We start from the raw sequence: 21,263 nt of genomic DNA, 5'->3' as shown, positions 1-21,263 counted from the left end.
AGTGGCTTGCATCATTGAGCCAGCTTCGTCCCTGGGTCTTGGTGGAACTTGTGGCCAGGGCTGGGCTTAGGACAGACGTCTGTCTGATCCCATCCGTTGGTGGCTGAGAAGACAGGATTTGGGGGGATGTAGCTGTTGCTTCCTGGTAGGGGAAGTTGTTCTCATAAAGGGGGTGTGGGAGGCAGTGATTGATAGCTCCAGTGCCCTCTCTAATCTTAAACCTGAGGGAATTTTTGATTCTGTTTCCTGTTCTCCCAGGGCCCACCTGGACAACCAGGGATACGGGGTCCTGCAGGACACCCAGGTCCCCCGGTGAGTGCCCCCAGCTTTTCAGTACTTCTCTGGATCCTTGAAGGGAGGGACAGTGGGAGCAAACGACAGTGGAAGCACACTGACTTAATCCAAACCTCAAACCCAACCGTGATCTTCCCTCAGTACTGACACTCAATGTGAACTCAATCCAAGAATCGGAGTCAATCCCAACCTAACCATGTTGTCCCCTCAATACCGACACTCAATATGAACTCACCCTCAGAATCTGATTCAATCCCAACCCAACCATGTCTTCCCCTCAGTACCAACACCCAGTATGAACCCAATCCCAGATTCGGAGTCAACCCCAACCCAACCATGTCTTCTTCTCAATACTGACATCCAATGTGAACTCAACCCCAGAATTTGGCCCAATCTCAACCCAACTATATCTTCCCTTCAATGCCAACACCCAATGTGAACTCAACCCCAGAATTTGGCTCAATCCCATTCCAACCATGTCTTCCCCTCAATGCTGACACCCAATGTGAACTCAACCCCAGAATCTGATTCAATCCCAACCCAACCATGTCTTCCCCTCAATACAGACACCCAATATGAACTCACCCCCAGAATCTGATTCAATCCCGACCCAACCGTGTCTTCCCCTCAGTGCCAACACCCAATGGGAGCTCAACCCCAGAATCTGGCCCAATCCCAACCCAACCATGTATTTCCCTCAATACCGACACCCAATATGAACTCAACCCTAGAATTTGGCTCAATCCCAATCCAACCATGTCTTCCCCTCAATGCTGACACCCAATGTGAACTCAACCCCGAATCTGATTCAATCCCAACCCAACCATGTGTTCCCCCTCAATACCAACACCCAATGTGAACTCAACCCCAGAATTCTGCCCAGTCCCAACCCAACCATGTCTTTCCCTCAATACCAAAATCCAATATGAACTCACCCCCAGAATTTGGCTCAATCTCAACTCCAACCATGTCTTCCCCTCAATGCCAACATCCAATATGGACTCAACCCCAGAATCTGGTTCAATCTCAACCTCATGCTCAACTTTGATCTGCCCCTCTATATCGATGTCCAATATACACTCAACCTTAAAATCAGACTAAATTCCAACCTAAACCCAGCTCTGAACCCCCACTTCAGCCCCAGTCTCAACTCTACTCATGACCTTAACCTCAGTTCTACTCAAACCTTATCTCCAGCCAGGTGCGGTGGCTCATGCCTGTAATCCTAGTACTTTGGGAGGCCAAGGCGGGTGGATCACCTGAGGTCAGGAGTTCAATATCAGCCTGGCCAAAATGGTGAAACCCCATCTCTACTAAAAATACAAAAAAAAAAAAATTAGCTGGGCATGGTGGCGGGCCCCTGTAATCCCAGCTACTTGGGAGGCTGTGCCAGGAGAATTGCTTGAACTCAGGAGGCAGAGGTTGCAGTGAGCGAAGATAGCACCACTGCACTCCAGCCTGTGTGATAGAGGGAGACTCCGTCTCAAAAGAGGAAAAAAAAAAAAAAAAAAAGCCAGGCACAGTGGCACACACTTGTAATCCCAGCTATTCAGGAGACTGAAGCAGGAGAATTGCTTGAACCAGGGAGGCAGAGGTTGCAGTGAGCAGAGATCGCGCCACTGCACTCCAGCCTGGGTGACAGAGTGAGACTCCTTCTCAAAACAAAACAAAACAAAAAACAAAATCAAACAAAAGCCTTATCTTCAAATCTCTTAACCAAGCCCTGACCCAGACCTGTCCTTTTTTGTTTATTACCATAAAATAGGAACATACGGCCCTATCCTTAACCCCAATTCTGACCCACTCTTCCAATGCTGACCCCAGACCTGAACTCAAACTTTGAATATGACCCTGGGCCCAACCTCAAACCCAACCCTAAATTCCATCTCAACCCCACTTGAACCCTGCCCAAGACCTGAACCTCAACTGCAAATCCGACTCACTGTTTAACACTTTGACTCAACCCTTGACTTCATTCCCAAGCCCTGTTCCTTAACCTAGACCCCGACTCCAACTCAACACTGACCCTCTCTAAACTTAATCTGAACCCTGACTCCAACCCTTAACTTCAGTCTTGACCCTTGAGTCTCACTCTGCCCTAATCACTGACCCAGACCTTAAATGTGCCCCTGTTTGTGTTCTTCCAGGGAGCAGACGGGGCTCAGGGGCGCCGGGGACCCCCAGGCCTCTTTGGGCAGAAAGGAGATGACGGAGTCAGAGGCTTTGTGGGGGTGATTGGCCCTCCTGGACTGCAGGTGGGTGTCTGGGTTTGGGGGTGGCACTTCTGATTCTCCCTACCTGGTGCCCCAATCTTGCTTCTTTGTTCCACAGGGGCTGCCAGGCCCTCCCGGAGAGAAAGGGGAGGTCGGAGACGTCGGGTCCATGGTATGCACCCCCAGAGGAAGGTGGGAGGGGGAGGATGGTGGGGTTATAGGTTGGCGGCAGGCATTAGATTCATTTGAGGGACATTGTCATTTTAAGGGCCCTGAGGGTCACCAGCATTGAGAGTGGTATCTGTGGTCAATGTGGCCTTTTGGGGGGGGGGGCCCTGGGGTCACTGGATACTAATTCTGACCTTCCACAGGGTCCCCATGGAGCTCCAGGTCCTCGGGGTCCCCAAGGCCCCAGTGGATCAGAGGTGAGAACTCTTGGGGGGCCAGGAAGGCTCAGAGATGGGGACACCCATTTCCTAAGAAGAGGATATTGGGATTCCACAGTCCCACTCTTACCCCTTGCTGTCTCTCCAGGGCACTCCAGGGCTGCCTGGAGGAGTTGGTCAGCCAGGCGCTGTGGGTGAGAAGGTGAGCGAGGGAAGGCAGGGGCTGCACGGGGGGAAGAGATAAATCTAGTCCTATTGGGCAGGGACATTCTGGGGAGCCCCTCCCTGTCTGCTAGGATGGGACCTCTCCCCACTCTCACTTTGCCTCCTGCAGGGTGAGCCAGGGGACGCTGGAGACCCAGGGCCTCCAGGAGCCCCAGGCATCCCGGTGAGTGACTGTGTCATGTGGTCCCTGCACCCAACTCAGGGAACCCCTGACCCCTGGGCATCTTGGGCCACTTTGACCTCTGGACAGTCCACGATCATCCAATCACCCCTGTCCTGTGGCCGTCCCTGATTACCTTGAGGAAGAATACCTGGAAGGTCTCAGATAGGGCTGCTATGTACAGTTCTGCAGGTTGCACACTGCACAAGACTACATGACCCAGGGGATAGGCGAGAGCTCAAATCTGAGTCATGAGTCCTGACTTGAGGATGAGTTGCCCAGATGGGGCCTCTCTTCTAATTCGCTCAAGGGCAGCACATGGGCTAGGCCAACCTTGCATATGACCAATGGGCACCTAGACCATCCAGACCTTTCACTGTCTTAAGTCCTAGCTCCTTCTGACCTTTGACCCTTGGACAACCTAGGCTACTCTGAACCCTGACCCCAGAAAAGTCCCAGACCACCCCAATGCCTGAATCCAAGTATGCTAATCCTTGATCCCTGGAGAGTCCAGGCCACTCTGACCTCTGACCTCTTTCTGTAAAGGGGCCCAAGGGAGACATTGGTGAAAAGGGGGACTCAGGCCCATCTGGAGCTGCTGGACCCCCAGGCAAGAAAGGTCCCCCTGGAGAGGATGGAGCCAAAGGGAGCGTGGTGAGTCCTGGGGGGAAGTGGGGGCAGACATGGGAGGGGGCACTTGAATGTACTTGAAGCTCTCCCAAACTTTTTTTTTTTTTGAGATGGAGTCTTGCTCTGTCACCAGGCTGGAGTGCAGTGGCACGATCTCAGCTCACTGCAACCTCCGTCTTCCGGGTTCAAGCGATTCTTCTGCCTCAGCCTCCCAAGTAGCCAGGACTACAGGCACGCGCCACCACACCCAGCTAATTTTTGTATTTTTAGTAGAGATGGGTGTTCACTATGTTGGCCAGGATGGTCTCGATTTCCTGACCTCGTGATCCGCATGCCTCAGCCTCCCAAAGTGCTGGGATTACAGGCATGAGCCACCGCGCTCAGCCAAAACTCTCCCAAACTTCTAGCCAGGGATTGCATCCTCTAATTTACTGATCTCATGAGTAACCCCCAGAACACGGATGAATGAATGAATGGGTGGATGGATGGATTAATGAATGAGTGGATGAATGTATGAATGAGTGAATTAATGAATGGACAAGTGAATAACTCAGTGGATGGATGAATATGTGAATGAATAAATGGATGAATAAATGAGTGAATGGATGAACGAGTGAATGAATGGATGAACGAGGGAATGAATGGGTGAATGAGTGAATTAATGGAAAAATGAATAAATCAGTGGATATATGAATCTGTGAATGAATAAATGTGTACGAATAAATGAGTGAATGAATGGATGAATGAGTAAATTAATGGATGAATAAGTAAATTAATGGATGCATGAATATAAATGAATGGATGAATGAATGAGTGGCCGAATGGACAAATGAGTGAGTGAATGAGTGAATGGATGCATGAATGAATGGACAGAGGCGTAAGTGAACAAAATGACTGAAGAGATGAGTGAATAAACGAACGGATGGATGGATGAGTGAATTAGTGAGTAAATGTGTGAATGAAACATAAACGTGCAGTGGTTATACATCATTGAATGGCAAGAAAGTTGATTTCACAGCAGATCATTCTAACACTTGAATTAGTGAGTAAATGTGTGAATGAAACATAAACGTGCAGTGGTTATACATCATTGAATGGCAAGAAAGTTGATTTCACGGCAGATCATTCTAACACTGTTGCAAAGATTAAGGTTGAATTGGGTCAGATTTGGGGTGGATGTGGGATTTGGCTTTGAGGCGAAGGTCGAGGCCCTTCTGTCACCACAGTAGAGTTTGGGGTGGGTGGAGGTCAGGAAGGGGCTTTAGCATCTGTGGGACCTCGACTTGAATGGCATTGTTTGGCGTGTCCCTTCTCTGAGTGTATGAATGGATGGATGGATGGATGAATGAATGAATGAATAGACGAATGAATGAATGAATAGACAAATGAATGGCCAGTTTTCTCTGTGAGTCCCGAGCTAAGAGGCTGTGAGGAGGCTGCAGTGAGACCATGCGTGCGGCATTCTTAGCTCAGCGTCTGCACCCATGAAACACGAGAATGTTCGCTCTACCAAGCCAGGGATTTTATGTTTTGTTCACTAATGTGTCCCCAGAAACCAAACTGTTCCTGGATACAGTTGATCTGTTCCATAAATGCATGATTGCTCCACAATTCAGAGATGTGATTATTAATCATTCTGTGTTCCAGGGCCCCACGGGGCTCCCCGGAGATCTAGGGCCCCCAGGAGACCCTGGAGTTTCAGTGAGTGTGACCCCCTCCCCAATCCTGGCATATTTCCTAATTCTGTCCCCATCTCCCTACCCCCACAGACCTGGGCACTGACAGTGGAACCAAAAATGTTCTTTTGCCTCCCAGCCCCACCCCAAATTTTCACGTACCCTCATCACCCCTCCCAACTCTGTCTTCCCCCCATGCAGGGCATAGATGGTTCCCCAGGGGAGAAGGGAGACCCTGGTGATGTTGGGGGACCGGTGAGTGGGAAAACAGAGGGTGTGGTGCTGAGGGGGGGTTGGGGAGCTAATGAGTGAGTGAATTGGGGGGCAGGGGAGTGGGCTAGTGGGGTACCCAAGGCCCCTGCAGATGCTCCCGCTTCACCTCTCTGGGGACCCCCAGGAATGTGAGCAGCTTGAGGGAGTAGGTGGGAGGTGGGAGTACCCGGTGCTGGGGTGAGGCTTGGGGAAGGCTGTCCTCTGGTCCAAGGCGTCCTAAAACAGTCAGGCTCAAACAATGTTAGCTGAGACCACAGCTGGTGTCCTTGTCTCCTCCAGGGTCCGCCTGGAGCTTCTGGGGAACCCGGCGCCCCCGGGCCCCCCGGCAAGAGGGTGAGTGATAAGCCACCTCCTGGGTCCTCAGCTTATCTACAGCCCCCACTCACCTTACAGACCTCACTCATCCCACAGCCCTCAACTCACCCCACAGCCCCCACTCACCCACAGACCCCACTCACTCCACAGCCCCTACTCACCCCAAAGACCCCACACACCCACAGACCCCACTCACCCCACAGACCCCACTCACTCCACAGACCCCACTCACCTTACAGCCCCAACTCACCTCACAGACCCCACTCACCTTACAGCCCCCACTCACCCCACAGACCCCACTCACCCACAGCCCTCACTCACCCACAGACCCCACTCACCCCACAGCCCCCACTCACCCCACAGCCCCCACTCACCCACAGCCCTCACTCACCCACAGACCCCACTCACCCCACAGACCCCACTCACCCACAGCCCTCACTCACCCACAGACCCCACTCACCCCACAGACCCCACTCACCCCACAGACCCCACTCACTCCACAGCCCCTACTCACCCCAAAGACCCCACACACCCACAGACCCCACTCACCCCACAGACCCCACTCACTCCACAGACCCCACTCACCTTACAGCCCCAACTCACCTCACAGACCCCACTCACCTTACAGCCCCCACTCACCCCACAGACCCCACTCACCCCACAGCCCCCACTTACCCCACAGACCCCACTCAGCCACAGAACACACTCACCCACAGACCCCACTCACCCACAGACTCCACTCACCCTACAGACCTCATTCAACCACAGACCCCACTCATCCACACACCCCACCTCACCCCAAAGACCCCACTCACCCACAGCACCCACTCACCCACAGACCCCACTCACCCCACGGACCCCACTCACCCACAGATCCCTCACCGCACAGCTCCCATTCACCCACAGACCTCACTCACCCCACAGCCCCCACTCACCCCACAGACCCCACTCACCCACAGACCCCACTCACCCCACAGCCCCCACTCACCCACAGACCCCACTCACCCCACAGACCCCACTCACCCCACAGCCCCCACTCACCCACAGACCCCACTCACCCACAGCCCCCACTCACCCACAGCCCTCACTCACCCACAGACCCCACTCACCCCACAGCCCCCACTCACCCACAGACCCCACTCACCCCACAGACCCCACTCACCCACAGCCCTCACTCACCCACAGACCCCACTCACCCCACAGACCCCACTCACCCCACAGCCCCCACTCACCCACAGACCCCACTCACCCCACAGACCCCACTCACCCACAGCCCTCACTCACCCACAGACCCCACTCACCCCACAGACCCCACTCACCCCACAGCCCCCACTCACCCCACAGCACCCATTCACCCATAGACCTCACTCACCCCACAGACCCCACTCACCCCACAGCCCCCACTCACCCCACAGCACCCATTCACCCATAGACCTCACTCACCCCACAGACCCCACTCACCCCACAGCACCCATTCACCCATAGACCTCACTCACCCCACAGATCCCACTCACCCACAGACCTCAGTCACCCACAGACCCCACTCACCCACAGACCCCATTCACCCAGACCTCATTCACCCCACAGACCCCACTCACCTTACAGACCCCCACTCACCCATAACCCCCCAATCACCCAGACCCCACTCACCCCTCTGACCCTCAGTCAGCCCCTAGACCCCCCTCACTGTCTTTCCCTTCCCAGGGTCCTTCAGGCCACATGGGTCGAGAAGGCAGAGAAGGGGAGAAAGGTGCCAAGGTGAGTCCCCCTGACAAGGGGAAGGGTCCCTGCACTACTCTAGGCCAACAGTGGGGCCATCAGGAGAGGGTGGACCTATGACCACTCCGTGCACCTACTCCCTCCCGATCCCAGATGCTTCTTGGCAGGGGTCAGGAGGCAGGAACCCTCTGACTCTGGCCCCTCCCTTGCCTGTGTCCATTTCAGGGGGAGCCAGGTCCTGATGGGCCCCCAGGGAGGACGGGTCCAATGGGGGCTAGAGGGCCCCCTGGACGTGTGGGGCCTGAGGGTCTTCGAGGGATCCCTGGCCCTGTGGTGAGTGGAGCGGGGCAGGGGTGGGACAGGGTGGATCCAGCTCCTCTCTGCCTGCTCCCAGCTTGTGATCCCATCACCGTTTGGAGGGGCTGCCCCTGGTGCATGGTGGTGGGGGGGTCCACACTGTGTTCTGACAGGGTGCAGCCCACCCCATGTTCTGTTCCATTCTCAGGGTGAACCAGGCCTCCTGGGAGCCCCTGGACAGATGGGCCCTCCCGGCCCCCTGGTAAGAGACTTGTTCATCCTTGAGGTCCTGGCTCTGAGGACCACTCTGGGCACCTAGTGACCACCTAGTGAGCATTGGTGCAGGCCAGCCCTCACTGACCATCCATCTGAGTGTCCATACTGCCTGTCTCTACTAACCATCTGCTCTGACCTTCCACCCTGATGGTGTCTACACTGCCCATCTCTATAACCGTCTGCTCTAACACTCCACCTTGATGATCTACACTGCCCATCTCTATAACCCTCTGCTCTGACCTTCCACCTTGATGGTCTACACTGCCCATCTCTATAACCCTCTGCTCTAACACTCCACCTTGATGATCTACACTGCCCATCTCTATAACCCCCTGCTCTGACCTTCCACCTTGATGGTCTACACTGCCCATCTCTATAACCCTCTGCTCTAATACTCCACCTTGATGGTCTACACTGACCACACTGACCCTCCATCTTGATGCCTGCACTGACTCTCCATCTTAATGGTCTACACTGATCACCCACGCTGACCTTGGCCACTGACCACTCACATTGTCCATCCTCCAGTCAACCTCTCATTAGCTCTCATCATCCCACCTTGGTAATTCCCATTTGAAATCTGCATAATTTCCCATTTGACCATCCCCTAACCACCCACACAGACCTCGAGAGTTCACATTTGAGAATCCCTAACTGACCCTTGCTCTTCTCCCAGGGGCCCTCTGGCCTCCCAGGGCTGAAGGGAGACACTGGCCCCAAGGGGGAAAAGGTAAGGACATCATTCCATTATTCTCTTCCCCATCTCCTCCCCTCTTTCCCTCCGTCCCTGGCTGGGGGGCTGGGAGATTGGCACATCCTCTGCTCCCAAACTCATCACCCTAAGGCTCTAGGAGAAAAACCTCCCTGAATCCTCCCACGTCCTCCCCTGTCTGTGCCTCTTTTGTCCTTCAGGGCCACATTGGACTGATCGGTCTCATTGGCCCCCCGGGAGAAGCTGGTGAGAAAGGAGATCAGGGGTTGCCAGGCGTGCAGGGACCCCCTGGTCCCAAGGGAGACCCTGTGAGTGTCCTGACCTGAGTGGGAAGAATGCATTTGAAGGAGGGGGTGGGTTGAGAGACTGTGGGTGTGGGGTCTGGGAAACGTGGGTCTGGATTAATGAGGGTGTGTGTGGGGAAAATAGGGGGATGTATCTGGGAACTGGCAAGTTGGAGGCTGCGTCTGGGGTTTGGGGTCTCTCTGTGGGGGAATTGGAGGCTTGTCGAGGGTTCGGGGTCTTCCTTTGGTAGGATTGAAGGCTTGTCTGGGGGATGTGTCAGGGCAATAGGGTGTACCCCACCAATACTGACCCGATGTCCTTTTCCTAGGGTCCCCCTGGTCCCATTGGCTCTCTGGGCCACCCTGGGCCCCCAGGTGTGGCGGTGAGTATGCAGGGAATCTTTTGTGGGATGAGGTCACTGCGGTGGTCCAGGCCAGGACCTCAGCTCTCCCTGTCTGTACCCTACAGGGCCCTCTAGGACAGAAAGGCTCAAAGGGGTCTCCGGTGAGTACACCCTGCTTCCGTGGGCTTACACATCCCAGCTCCCCACCCCCTTCACTGCACCAGAACCCTCCACGCCTCTGCCTTCATTTATTTATTTATTCATGCAATCGTGCGTTCGACAAATATTTATTCAACACCTACGGTTGTATTTCATCAGATCCAAAATGCCATCAATTATAAGATGTACCATTATTTTACAAACTGCTAGGAAAGAAAACAGTTCTGCCAAGTAAACTATGACTTGCCAAAGATGTTAAGAAGCTGATTTCAGAGACATTAAAACATGAAAAGAAAATTTGTGTCTGATGCCTAATGCTGAAAACTGCATGTCTCTTCCCCAAGGCTGTATGTGTGTGTGTGTGAGTGTGTGTGTGAGTGTGTGAGACTGTGTGTGTGAGTGTGTGTGTGTGTTTGTGTGTATGTTGGTGGGAAGGGTCTCCATAGACAGCGTTCATTCTCCAAGTGACTTCTCCCTACAGGGGTCCATGGGCCCCCGTGGAGACACTGGACCTGCAGGCCCACCAGGCCCCCCGGTGAGTTCCCCGGGGGGGGGGGAATGGACACCAAAACCTGGGGGGAGAGCAAGGACTATGTCTGGGTGTCCCCAGAGGGTCCTTCCGTGCCCAGCACTGGGCCAGGCACACACTAGGTGTTCAGAGGATGTAGGTGAAGAGGGTAGTTCCCTGCAAAACCCCAAGGAAGGTCTGGCCTGGGAGGGGGGACTTGGGGGGACACCCATGGGGGCTCTGACCTGGGTCTTGTCTCTCGGACCCCATCTCTCCCTCCCTGTCTCTGTCCATCTCCCTTATCTGTCTCTGTCTCGATACTGGCGCCACTATTTCATCTTCTGTCTCTCTCCCTGCTCTCTCTCCCTGTCTCTGCTATTCTTGCGCTTTCTCTTTTGTCCTCTTACAACTTGGCTTCTCCCCATCTCTGAATCTGTCTCTCTCTTTCCTGTGTGTCTCTCCCTGTCTGCTTATCTCTCCTTTCTCTATCTCTGCCCCTTGTTTATCTCTCTCCCTCCTCTTTCTCACTTGTGTCTGTCTGCCTCTTCATCTCTGCCTGTCTCTCTTTCTCCCTCTCTCTCCCTCCCCCATCTCCCCTCTCTTCTCCTCCGTCCCCATCCCCTACGCCCAGGGTCCCCCTGCGGAGCTGCACGGGCTGCGCAGGCGCCGGCGCTTCGTCCCAGTCCCGCTCCCAGTCGTGGAGGGCGGCCTGGAGGAGGTGCTGGCCTCGCTCACATCGCTGAGCTTGGAGCTGGAGCAGCTGCGGCGTCCTCCCGGCACTGCGGAGCGCCCGGGCCTCGTGTGCCACGAGCTGCACCGCAACCACCCGCACCTGCCTGATGGTGAGGTCCGGTCCCCCCGCCACTTGGATGGGCGGAGTCGGGGTGTGGGGGGGTTTGGGGTCCGTCGGGTCCCATCCGGACTCACCCACCCTGCCTGGCTCTGCGGCAGGGGAATACTGGATTGACCCCAACCAGGGCTGCGCGCGGGACTCGTTCAGGGTTTTTTGCAACTTCACGGCGGGAGGAGAGACCTGCCTCTATCCCGACAAGAAGTTCGAGATCGTGAGTAACCCAAACCTCTCATCGCCTCCCCCAGGAAGGGCTGTCCCCTGCTCCCCACACCCACAACTACCTTGTCTGGGACGTTATCCTTCCTTCAACCGGCATTTATTGAGCACTTACTGTATGCCAAGTCCTGCCTCAAGAGCTGGGACTACAGCAGAGGATCAAAAAGAAAAAAAATCAGGCCAGCCTGGTGGCACATGCCTATAATCTCAGCATTTTGGGAGGCTGAGGCGGGAGGATCGCTTGAGGTCAGGAGTTCGAGACCAGCCTGAGCAACATAGCAAAACCCCATTTCTACAAGAATTAAAAAACTGGCCGGGCATGGTGGTGCGAGCCTGTAGTCCCAGCTACTCTGGAGACTGAGGCGGGAGGATCCTTTGAGCCCTAGAGGCAGAGGTTACTGTGAGCCGAGATTGTGCCACTGCACTCCAGCCTGGGAGACAGAGCAAGTCTCCATCTCAAAAAAAAGAAAGAAAAGAAAACAAACTATCTCTGCTTTTATGGAACTCATACCCTCCGTGGGAAGACAGACAAGGAAAACTCCAAAAGAAATCAATAGGCTGGATGTGGTAGCTCACGCCTGTAATCCCAGCACTTTGGGAGGCCAAGGGGGGGGCAGATCACCTGAGGTCAGGAGTTCGAGACCAGGCTGACCAACATGGTGAAACCCCGTCTCTACTAAAAATAAAAAAATCAGCTGAGCGTGATGGCGGGCGCCTGTAATCCCAGCTACTCGGGGGCTGAAGCAGCAGAATCACTTGAACTTGGGAGACAGAGGCTGCAATGAGCCAAGATTGCACCATGGCACTCCAGCCTGGGCGACAGAGTGAGACTCCACCTAGACAAAAAAAAAAAAAGAAGGCCGGGCGCGGTGGCTCACTCCTGTAATCCCAGCACTTTGGGAGGCCGAGGCGGGCGGATCACAAGGTCAGGAGATCGAGACCATCCTGGCTAACATGGTGAAACCCTGTCTCTACTAAAAAAATGCAAAAAATTAGCCAGGCATGGTGGCAGGCGCCTGTAGTCCCAGCTACTCGGGAGGCTGAGGCAGGAGAATGGCGTGAACCCGGAAGGCGGAGCTTGCAGTGAGCCGAGATCGTGTCACTGAACTTCAGCCTGGGCGACAGAGCGAGACTCCATCTCAAAAAAAAAAAAAAAAAAAAAAAAGAAAAGAAAAAAAGAAAGTATCTACTTCATAGAGTGGCTGTGCAATTCAGATACTGATGCAAAAACAAATATCAGTGAACTGTTTTGTTTTTTTGTGTGTGTGAGACAGAGTCTGTCTCTGTCTCCCAGCCTGGAATGCAGTGTCGTGATCTCAGCTCACTGCAACCTCTGCCTCCCAGGTTCAAGTGTTTCTCCTGCCTCAGCCTCCCCAGGAGCTATAATTACAGGCATGCGCCACCATGCCCAGCTGATTTTTTTTTTTTTTTTTTTTTTAGTAGAGATGGGGTTTCACTACGTTGGTTAGGCTGGTCTTGACCTCAGGTGATCTGCCCACCTTGGCCTCCCAAAGTGCTGGGATTACAGGCATGAGCCACCGCACCTGGCCTGCAGGGAACATTTACTAAACCCTGACTACATGTAGTGCTGGGCTAATACCTCTATCTGCAGGTAAAGCACTTAGCAAGAACCTGGCCAGTATAAGTGTGAAATAATATTTATTGTTATTGTTATTTTTGTCTGTTTTTCAGACAGGGTCTCACTCTGTCACCCAGGCTAGAGCACAGTGGTGGGATCACAGCTCACTGCAGCCTTAACCTCCTGGGTTCAATGATCCTCCTGTCTCAGCCTCCCGAGTAGCTGTGCATCACACAGGTGTGCATCACCATGCCTGGCTAATTTTTTAAATTTCTTATAGAGATGAGGGTCTCACTATGTTGCCCAGGCTGGTCTTGAACTCCTGGCCTCAAGAGATCCTCCTGCATTGGCCTCCCAAGGTATTGTGATTATAGGCATAAACCACCACGCCCAGTCTATTCTAATTTTTTTAGACAGGGTCTTTCTCTATCACCCAGGCTGGAGTGCAGTGGCATCATCATAGCTCACTGTAACCTAAAGCACTGGGATTAAGTAGTGGGAGAAAGCCACTGTGCCCAGCGCCATATTGTTTTGTTCTTTTGAGACATAGTCTCACTCTGTTGCCCAGGCTGGAGTGCAGTGGCGTGATCTTGGTTCACTGCAACTTCCACCTCCCCAGTTCAAGCAATTCTCCTGCCTTAGCCTCCCGAGTAGCTGAGATTACAGGTGCCTGTCACCACACCCGGCTCATTTTGTATTGTATTTTTAGCAGAGACGGGGTTTCACCATGTTGGCCAGGCTGGTCTCAAACTCATGGCCTCGAGTGATCCACCCATCTCGGCCTCCCAAAGTGCTGAGATTACAGGTTTGAGCCACCGCGCCTGGCCCCATGTTGTTATTTTTAACTGGTTTATTTTCTCCTGGTTTAGTGGGAGCTCAGATGCCCATGGATGGGAATTTAGACAAGCTTGGACTTCCCACTGGGCCTGGAGTGCAGGACTTGATCCCTAAACAATTACTAACATCTGAGGACCTCCTCTTCACTCACCTGCTTAGCCTAAAGGGAGAGGCTGAGGCTGGGCACAGTGGCTCATACCTGTAATCCCAGCACTTTGGGAGGCTGAGGCTGAGGTGGGAGGATCGCTTGAGCCCAGGAGTTCAAGACCAGCCTGGGCAACATAGAAAGACCCCCTCCACCCGCCCCCCCCCCAAAAAAAAAACAGGCATGGTGGCACACTGCTATTATCCCAGCTACTTAGGAGGCTGAGGTCAGAGGATTGCTTGAACTTTGGAAGTCAAGGCTGCAGTGAGCCAGTGATCACACCACTGCACTCCAAGACCCTGTGACAGAACAAGACTCTGTCTCAAAAAATAAAAATTTAAAAAAGCTGGGCATGGGGGTACATGCCTGTAGTTCTAGCTACTTAGGAGGCTGCAGTGGGAGGATTGCTTGAGCCCAGGAGTTTGAGGCTGCAGTGAACTATGATTATGTCACTGCACTTCAGCCTGGGTGACAGAGTGAGATCCTGTCTCAAAAATTAATTAATTAATTAATTAATTAAAATAAAATGGTGCCATTGGAGACCCAGAGCTCAATCCCACTGGGGAGCCCTGGGAGACTGTGTAGCACAGGCACCTGAGAGTTATCCCCCTTGGAGGCGAGGGAGCTGGGGTATTTATCCACCAACTCCCATTAGTCATTGGGTGAGGGCTGCCTCAGGGGCATGAACCTCCTTCCCCCATTGTGCACTGGCAGAGCTCGTCCATCCCAGAAGCCAGAGAACATCCTGACATAGTCACAGCAGCCTACGGTGTGAGGAGGGAAATGCAGATGAGATCTAGATGGCACCAAGGGCGTCCGCTACAGTGACCCTCCCTTTTCTCCTCCAGGTGAAATTGGCCTCCTGGTCCAAGGAAAAGCCTGGAGGCTGGTATAGCACATTCCGTCGAGGGAAGAAGGTGAGTCACCAGAGGCCGAGGTGGGGAGTGACATGAAAATTGATGGGAACCAGCAGGGGGGTTTGAGGGGTGGGTTCTGAGAGGTGAGATGAACAGGATAGGCTTTCCTCTACCTTCCTAGGGATCGCAAGCTGGAGGTGGGGTGGCAGCAGCATCAGATGTGTAACAGGCAGTCAATTGCCATACAGAATGATGGTGCCAGGATAGGGGAAGCACAGGGCATGGTGGAAATTTAGAGGCAGTGTTGGAAAGACCAGAAGGCTTCCTAGTAGAAATCACAGCTCATCTGAAGCCTAAAGAATGCACTGTGTTAGCAAGCTAGGAAGGACAAGGACAAGTGTTCCAGGGAGAGGGAAAGGCATATGCAAAGGCTCAGTCAAGACAGGGTCTGGTGAATTTGAAGAAGAAAAAGCCACATGGCTGGGTACAGTGGCCTGTAATTCCAGCACTTTGGGAGGCCAAGGTGGGCGGATCACCTGAGGTCAGGAGTTCAAGACCAGCCTGGCCAACATTGTAAAACCCCATCTCTGCTAAAAATACAAAAAATTAGCCAGACATGGTGATGTGTGCCTGTAATCCCAGCTACTCAGGAGGCTGAGGCAGGAAAATCACTTGAGCCCTGGAGGAAGAGGTTGCAGTGAGCCAAAACCGTGCCTCTTCACTGCAGCCTGGGCAACAGAGCGAGATTCCATCTCAAAAAAAAAAAAAAAAAAAGCATTATTAAGATATTTTGTATTTTTTTCAGATTAGCTCTTCAAAATCTGATGGAGATTTTACATTTATAGTACATCACAATTTGAATGCTAAATTTTATTGGGAATATTTGCTCTATATTTAGATTTCATAAAACCATTGAACAACCGTTCAAAAAGTAGATTCAGACTCAAGTTGTTCCAAGCATAAGCTTTCTGATAACTGGATTGAAGCTCAGTCATTAGTTGTGAATTTTTTTAAGTAAAAGAATTCAGGGCCAGGCGCAGTGGCTCACGCCTGTAATCCCAGCACTTTGGGAGGCCAAGGTGGGCAGATCACGAGGTCAGGAGATCGAGACCATCCTGGCTAACATGGTGAAACCCCATCTCTACTAAAAATACAAAAAATTAGCCGGGCGTGGTGGCAGGTGCCCATAGTCCCAGTTACTTGGGAGGCTGAGGCAGGAGAAAGGCGTGAACCTGGGAGGCGGAGCTTGCAGTGAGCTGAGACCATGCCATTGCACTCCAGCCTGGGTGACAGAGTGAGACTCCGTCTCAAAAAAAAAAAAAAATTAAATGAAGTTAAAAAAAAAAAAAGTCCCAGCCAGGCATGGTGGTGTGCACCTGTAGTCCCAGCTACTTGGGAGGCTGAGATGGGAGGATAACTTGAGCTCAGGAGATGGAGGCTGGAATGAGCCAGGATTGTGCCAGTGCACCCCAACTTGGGCGAAAGAGCAAGACCCCAACCCTTACCCCCCAAAAAAGGAAAAAAATTAAATAAAGTAAAAAAAATCCCTCCTTCAAATCAGCCACATTTCAAGAGCTCAAAAGCCACGTGGCTATTAGACATGTGGCTGCCATATTGGACAGGGCAGAAATCTGGTATTCAGGGACAGTGAGCTCTGTAGATCCAGCGACTCACAAGAGTGGAGGCAGAGTTGTGTCTTCTGGGTGGGGATGAGTGTGTTAAAACCCTGGATTGGTGGATGAAGCAATCAGAATTTGGGAGGTCAGATGGAGTGGGCATGGAGGCCTACTGGATGGAGAGGTGGACAGAGTGGATGTTCAGGTGACTCTTGGGATTCTGCCAGGGATCTCTAGGTGGCTGGTGGGACCTCCTCAGAGATGGTGACATGGGGGGGTGGCTTGTCTGCCAGTGGATGGAGATTCCGGGGGGTGGCTTCTGCAGAAAGAGGCTCATGGAGCCCCTCATCCTCTGCCTTGCCCTCCTCCCACCAGTTCTCCTACGTGGACGCCAACGGGTCCCCCGTGAATGTCGTGCAGCTGAACTTCCTGAAACTGCTGAGTGCCACAGCTCGCCAGAACTTCACCTACTCCTGCCAGAATGCGGCTGCCTGGCTGGACGAAGCCACAGGTGACTACAGCCACTCCGCCCGCTTCCTTGGCACCAATGGAGAGGAGCTGTCTTTCAACCAGACGACAGCAGCCACCGTCAGCGTCCCCCAGGATGGCTGCCGGGTAAGAGGGTGGGGCAGTGGCCAGCTAGAGAGGGGAGGCAAGATGTCGGCCACCTTCCCCATAACTCACCATCTCTGTCTTCTCTGGGGACAGCTCCGGAAAGGACAGACGAAGACCCTTTTCGAATTCAGCTCTTCTCGAGCGGGATTTCTGCCCCTGTGGGATGTGGCGGCCACTGACTTTGGCCAGACGAACCAAAAGTTTGGGTTTGAACTGGGCCCCGTCTGCTTCAGCAGCTGAGAGTGTCCGGGGTGGGAGGGACCGTGAGGGAGCCCCAGAATGGGGTGCATTTGGTGCTGAGGCTTTGAAGCCACCGTATTTATCGTTGCCTGTGACTATGGAGCCAATGGGATGTGACTTCGCTCATCACGGTCAGTCATTCCTTCTCCTTTCCAGGGTGCTGGGGGCTGGGGTTCCCTGGCCCAAGGGTCCAGCCTCCTCTCACCCCATTCCAGGTGGCATACTGCAGTCTGGCTCTTTCTCCCCTCCCTCCCCACCCAAGCCTCACCTCCCCACCCCTTGAACCCCCATGCAATGAGCTTCTAACTCAGAGCTGATGAACAAAAGCCCCCCCCACCCCCAATGCCTGCCTCCTCACTCCTCCGTCTCTGCCCTTCACACCTTTTGGTGCTACCCCTCCCCAGAGTTAAGCACTGGATGTCTCCTGATCCCAGGCTGGGACCCCTACCCCCACCCCCTTTGATCCTTTCTACTTCCACAGTGAAAGGACTGAGGTCGGACTACACAGGGAAGAGGGACTTCCCTTGACTGGGTTGTGTTTCTTTTCCTGCCTCAGCCCAGCTCTGCAAATCCCCTCCCCCTGCCCCCCACTTCCCCAGGCTCACCTTGCCATGCCAGGTGGGGGGTGAATCAGGATCCTAATGGTGCTGCCCTATTTATACCTGGGTCTGTATTAAAAGGGAAAGTCCCCCCTGTTGTAGATTTCATCTGCTTCCTCCTTAGGGAAGGCTGGGATATGATGAGAGATTCCAGCCCAAGCCCGGCCCCCAACCGCCAGGCCATAGGGCATAATTTGCATCTCAAATCTGAGAATAAACTGATGAACTGTGTTTCTGTCTCTGTGTATTTCTTTTTTAAATTTTTGTTTGTTTGTTTGTTTTATTTATTTATCCTTGAGACGCAGTCTTGCTCTGTCGCCCAGGCTGGAGTGCAGTGGTGCAAGCTTGGCTCACTGCAACCTCCGCCTCCCGGGTTCAAACAATTCTCCTGCCTCAGCCTCCCTAGAAGCTGGGGTTGCAGATATGCACCACCACACCCGGCTAATTTTTATAATTTTAGTAGAGATGGGATTTCACCTTGTTGGCCAGGCTGGTCTTGAACTCCTGATTTCAGGTGATCCGCCCGCCTTGGTCTCCCAAAGTGCTGGGATTACAGATGTGAGCCACCACGCTCAGCCCTTGTTTGCTCGTTTTTAGAGACTGGGTCTCACTCTGTCGCCCAGTCTGGAGTGCAAGGGCATGATCATGGCTCACTGCAGCCTCCAACTCTGGGACTCGAGTGATCCTCCTTCTTCAGCCTCCTGAGTACCTGGAACCACAGGCATGTACCATCACACCCAGCTGGGTTGTTTTGTGTGTGTGTGTGTGTGTGTTTGTGTACAGATGGTGTCTTTCTTTGTTGCCCAGGCTTGTCTCAAACTACTAGCCTCAAGCAATCTTCCCACCTCAGCCTCCTGAGCTGCTGAGATTACAGGTATGAGCCACCTCGCCCAGCTCTTGATCTCTTTCATCTGATGTGGCCCATATCTGTCTTGGGATCTGGCTCTTGTCTCATCTGAGGTACCTGTCACCACCTGTATTAATTAGGTATGTCTTTTAGGAATGCAATTATAATGAGACTCACTGGAGATTATAGGCCTATTTATTCACCCAGGCTCCTAGAGGAAAAGTTGAAAATTGTCAGCTTGGGCTGGGAGGCCCATGTCAGCTTAAACCAGAAGTTTGGCCTCTTTACAAAAAAAATTTTTTTTTAATTAGCTGGGCATGGAGGAGCATGCCTGTGGTTTCAGCTACTCAGGAGGCTGAGGTTGGAGAATGACTTGAGCCTGGGAGGCGGAGGTTGCAGTAAGCTGAGATTGAACCACTGTGCTCCAGCCTGGGTGACACCACAGCAAGACCTTGTCTCAAAAAAAAAAAAAAAAAATTTGGTTTGGGATGATTTGAATTAGGAGTAAGATGTTGGTTTGAGGTATATTTTTAACTGATTTATTGAGATAGAATTCATTTACCCATTACCATATAATTCATTACCATTCATTACCATATAATTCACCCATTTAAGCTGTGTAATTAAAAGAAATCCTATACCCATTAGTGGTCACTCCTCATGTCTTTCCAACCTCCCAGCTGTAGGCAACCACGAATCTGCTTTCTGTCTCTAAGGATTTGCCTATTCTGGACAGAAATGTCCATTTCATATAAATGGAATCACGCTAGGTGAGGTGGCTCACTCCTGCAACCCCAGCATTTTGGGAGGCCAAGGCGGGAGGATCGCTTGAGGCCAGGAGTTCCAGACCAGCCTAGGCAACATAGCAAGACCCCATCTCTACAAAAATGAAAATAAAAACATTAGCCAGGTACAGTGGTGCATATCTGTAGTCCCAGCTACCCAAGAGGCTGAGGCGGGAGAATCACTGAAGCCAGGAGTTGGAGGCTGCAGTGAGCTGTGATCTCACCACTGCACTCCAGCCTGGGAAACAGAGTGACACCTTGTCTCTAAAAAAAAAAAAAAAAAAAAGGAATAAATACAAATAAATGATATAATGATATATGGCCCTTTGTATCTGGCATTTTCAGCAAAACGGTTTCCAGGAGTTTTTTGTTTTGCGGGCAGAGTCTCGCTCTGTCACCCAGGCTGGAGTGCAGTAGCACGATCTCGGCTCACTGCAACCTCCCCCTCCAGGGTTCAAGCAATTCTCCTTTCTCAGCCTCCCGAGTAGCTGGGACTACAGGCACGCACCACCATCCCTGGCTAATTTTTGTATTTTTAGTAAAAACGGAGTTTCACCATGTCGGCCAGGCTGGTATCGAAACCCTGGCCTCAAGTGATTCACCCACCTCGATCTCCCAAAGTGCTGAGATTACAGACATTAACCACAGTGCCTGGCTGGTTTCCAGGTTTATTTGCAGCATGCATCAGTACTTCATTCCTTTTTATTGCCAAGTAATATTCAGTCGTCTCCCACCTTCGGCTAATTCATTCATCGTTGATGGGCACTGTTGGATTGAGTTTAGTTAGGAGTGATGGAGAAATGGTGTGAGTTGAGTTGGGTCAGATGGGATTGGGTGGGTAGAAACTTCAGGTTGGGGTGAGTTTTCTCCCTCAAACCCAAGGCTCTCACCCTACTACTCCTGCCACCAGCCCCTTAAGGCCACCTGAATACTTGTCCTCATTCATTGAATCAACGTTGTTAAGAGTCCTGACTCCATGAAGACTGTTGGTGCCCAGAGGTTGATGATTCGTTCATTCATGTTTTTTAGAAGCATTTTTTTTTCTTGCTGTTGCCCAGGCTGGAGTGCAGTGGTGCAATCATAGTTCACTGCAGTCTCCAACTCCTGGACTCAAGTGATCCTCCCACCTCAGCCTCTCAAGTAGCTGGGACTATATTCATGTGCCACCATGCCCAGCTAATTTTTAAACTTTTTTTTTTTTTTGAGACAGAGTCTTGCTCTGTCGCCAGGCTGGAGTGCAGTGGCGTGATCTCGGCTCGTTGCAACCTCTGCCTCCTGGGTTCAAGCAACTACCCTGCCTCAGCCTCCCTAGTAGCTGGGACTATAGGTGTGCGCCATCATGCCTGGCTAATTTTTTGTATTTTACTAGAGACGGGGTTTCACCATGTTGTCCAGGATGGTCTTGATCTCCTGACTTCATGATCCACCCATCTTTGCCTCCTAAAGTGCTGGGATTACAGGCATGAGCCACCGCGCCCAGCCAATTTTTAAACTTTTTTAAAGAGACAGGGTCTGGGGAGAGGGGGGAGGGATAGCATTAGGAGATATACCTAATGTAAATGAGTTAATGGGTGCAGCACACCAACATGGCACATGTATACCT

At 52.5% G+C, this 21,263-nt stretch overlaps 1 protein-coding gene across 2 annotated transcripts in view; it reads left to right on the top strand.

Moving 5' to 3' along the window:
* COL5A3 (collagen type V alpha 3 chain) overlaps nt 1–18,259 on the top strand; it is a 51,320-nt gene extending 33,061 nt beyond the window's left edge. For both annotated transcript variants that reach the window (XM_063599858.1, XM_034944392.3), the window contains exons 45-67: nt 259–312; nt 2,442–2,549; nt 2,626–2,679; nt 2,879–2,932; nt 3,042–3,095; nt 3,228–3,281; nt 3,825–3,932; nt 5,556–5,609; nt 5,786–5,839; nt 6,137–6,190; nt 7,877–7,930; nt 8,117–8,224; nt 8,397–8,450; nt 9,141–9,194; nt 9,377–9,484; nt 9,790–9,843; nt 9,930–9,965; nt 10,445–10,498; nt 11,103–11,313; nt 11,423–11,535; nt 14,950–15,018; nt 16,950–17,189; nt 17,283–18,259. In XM_063599858.1, the coding sequence (XP_063455928.1) occupies nt 259–312; nt 2,442–2,549; nt 2,626–2,679; nt 2,879–2,932; nt 3,042–3,095; nt 3,228–3,281; nt 3,825–3,932; nt 5,556–5,609; nt 5,786–5,839; nt 6,137–6,190; nt 7,877–7,930; nt 8,117–8,224; nt 8,397–8,450; nt 9,141–9,194; nt 9,377–9,484; nt 9,790–9,843; nt 9,930–9,965; nt 10,445–10,498; nt 11,103–11,313; nt 11,423–11,535; nt 14,950–15,018; nt 16,950–17,189; nt 17,283–17,429 (1,950 nt within the window). In that variant the 3' untranslated portion in view covers nt 17,430–18,259. The remainder of the gene's footprint in view (nt 1–258; nt 313–2,441; nt 2,550–2,625; nt 2,680–2,878; nt 2,933–3,041; nt 3,096–3,227; nt 3,282–3,824; nt 3,933–5,555; nt 5,610–5,785; nt 5,840–6,136; nt 6,191–7,876; nt 7,931–8,116; nt 8,225–8,396; nt 8,451–9,140; nt 9,195–9,376; nt 9,485–9,789; nt 9,844–9,929; nt 9,966–10,444; nt 10,499–11,102; nt 11,314–11,422; nt 11,536–14,949; nt 15,019–16,949; nt 17,190–17,282) is intronic.
* Nucleotides 18,260–21,263: the final 3,004 nt, after the last annotated feature.

The sequence above is a fragment of the Pan paniscus genome, chromosome 20 (assembly GCF_029289425.2).
Source record: "Pan paniscus chromosome 20, NHGRI_mPanPan1-v2.0_pri, whole genome shotgun sequence".
NCBI classification, from domain to species: domain Eukaryota; kingdom Metazoa; phylum Chordata; class Mammalia; order Primates; family Hominidae; genus Pan; species Pan paniscus.
The sequence above is the reverse complement of the archived record's forward strand: the minus strand, read 5'-3'. Positions and strand labels throughout refer to the sequence as shown.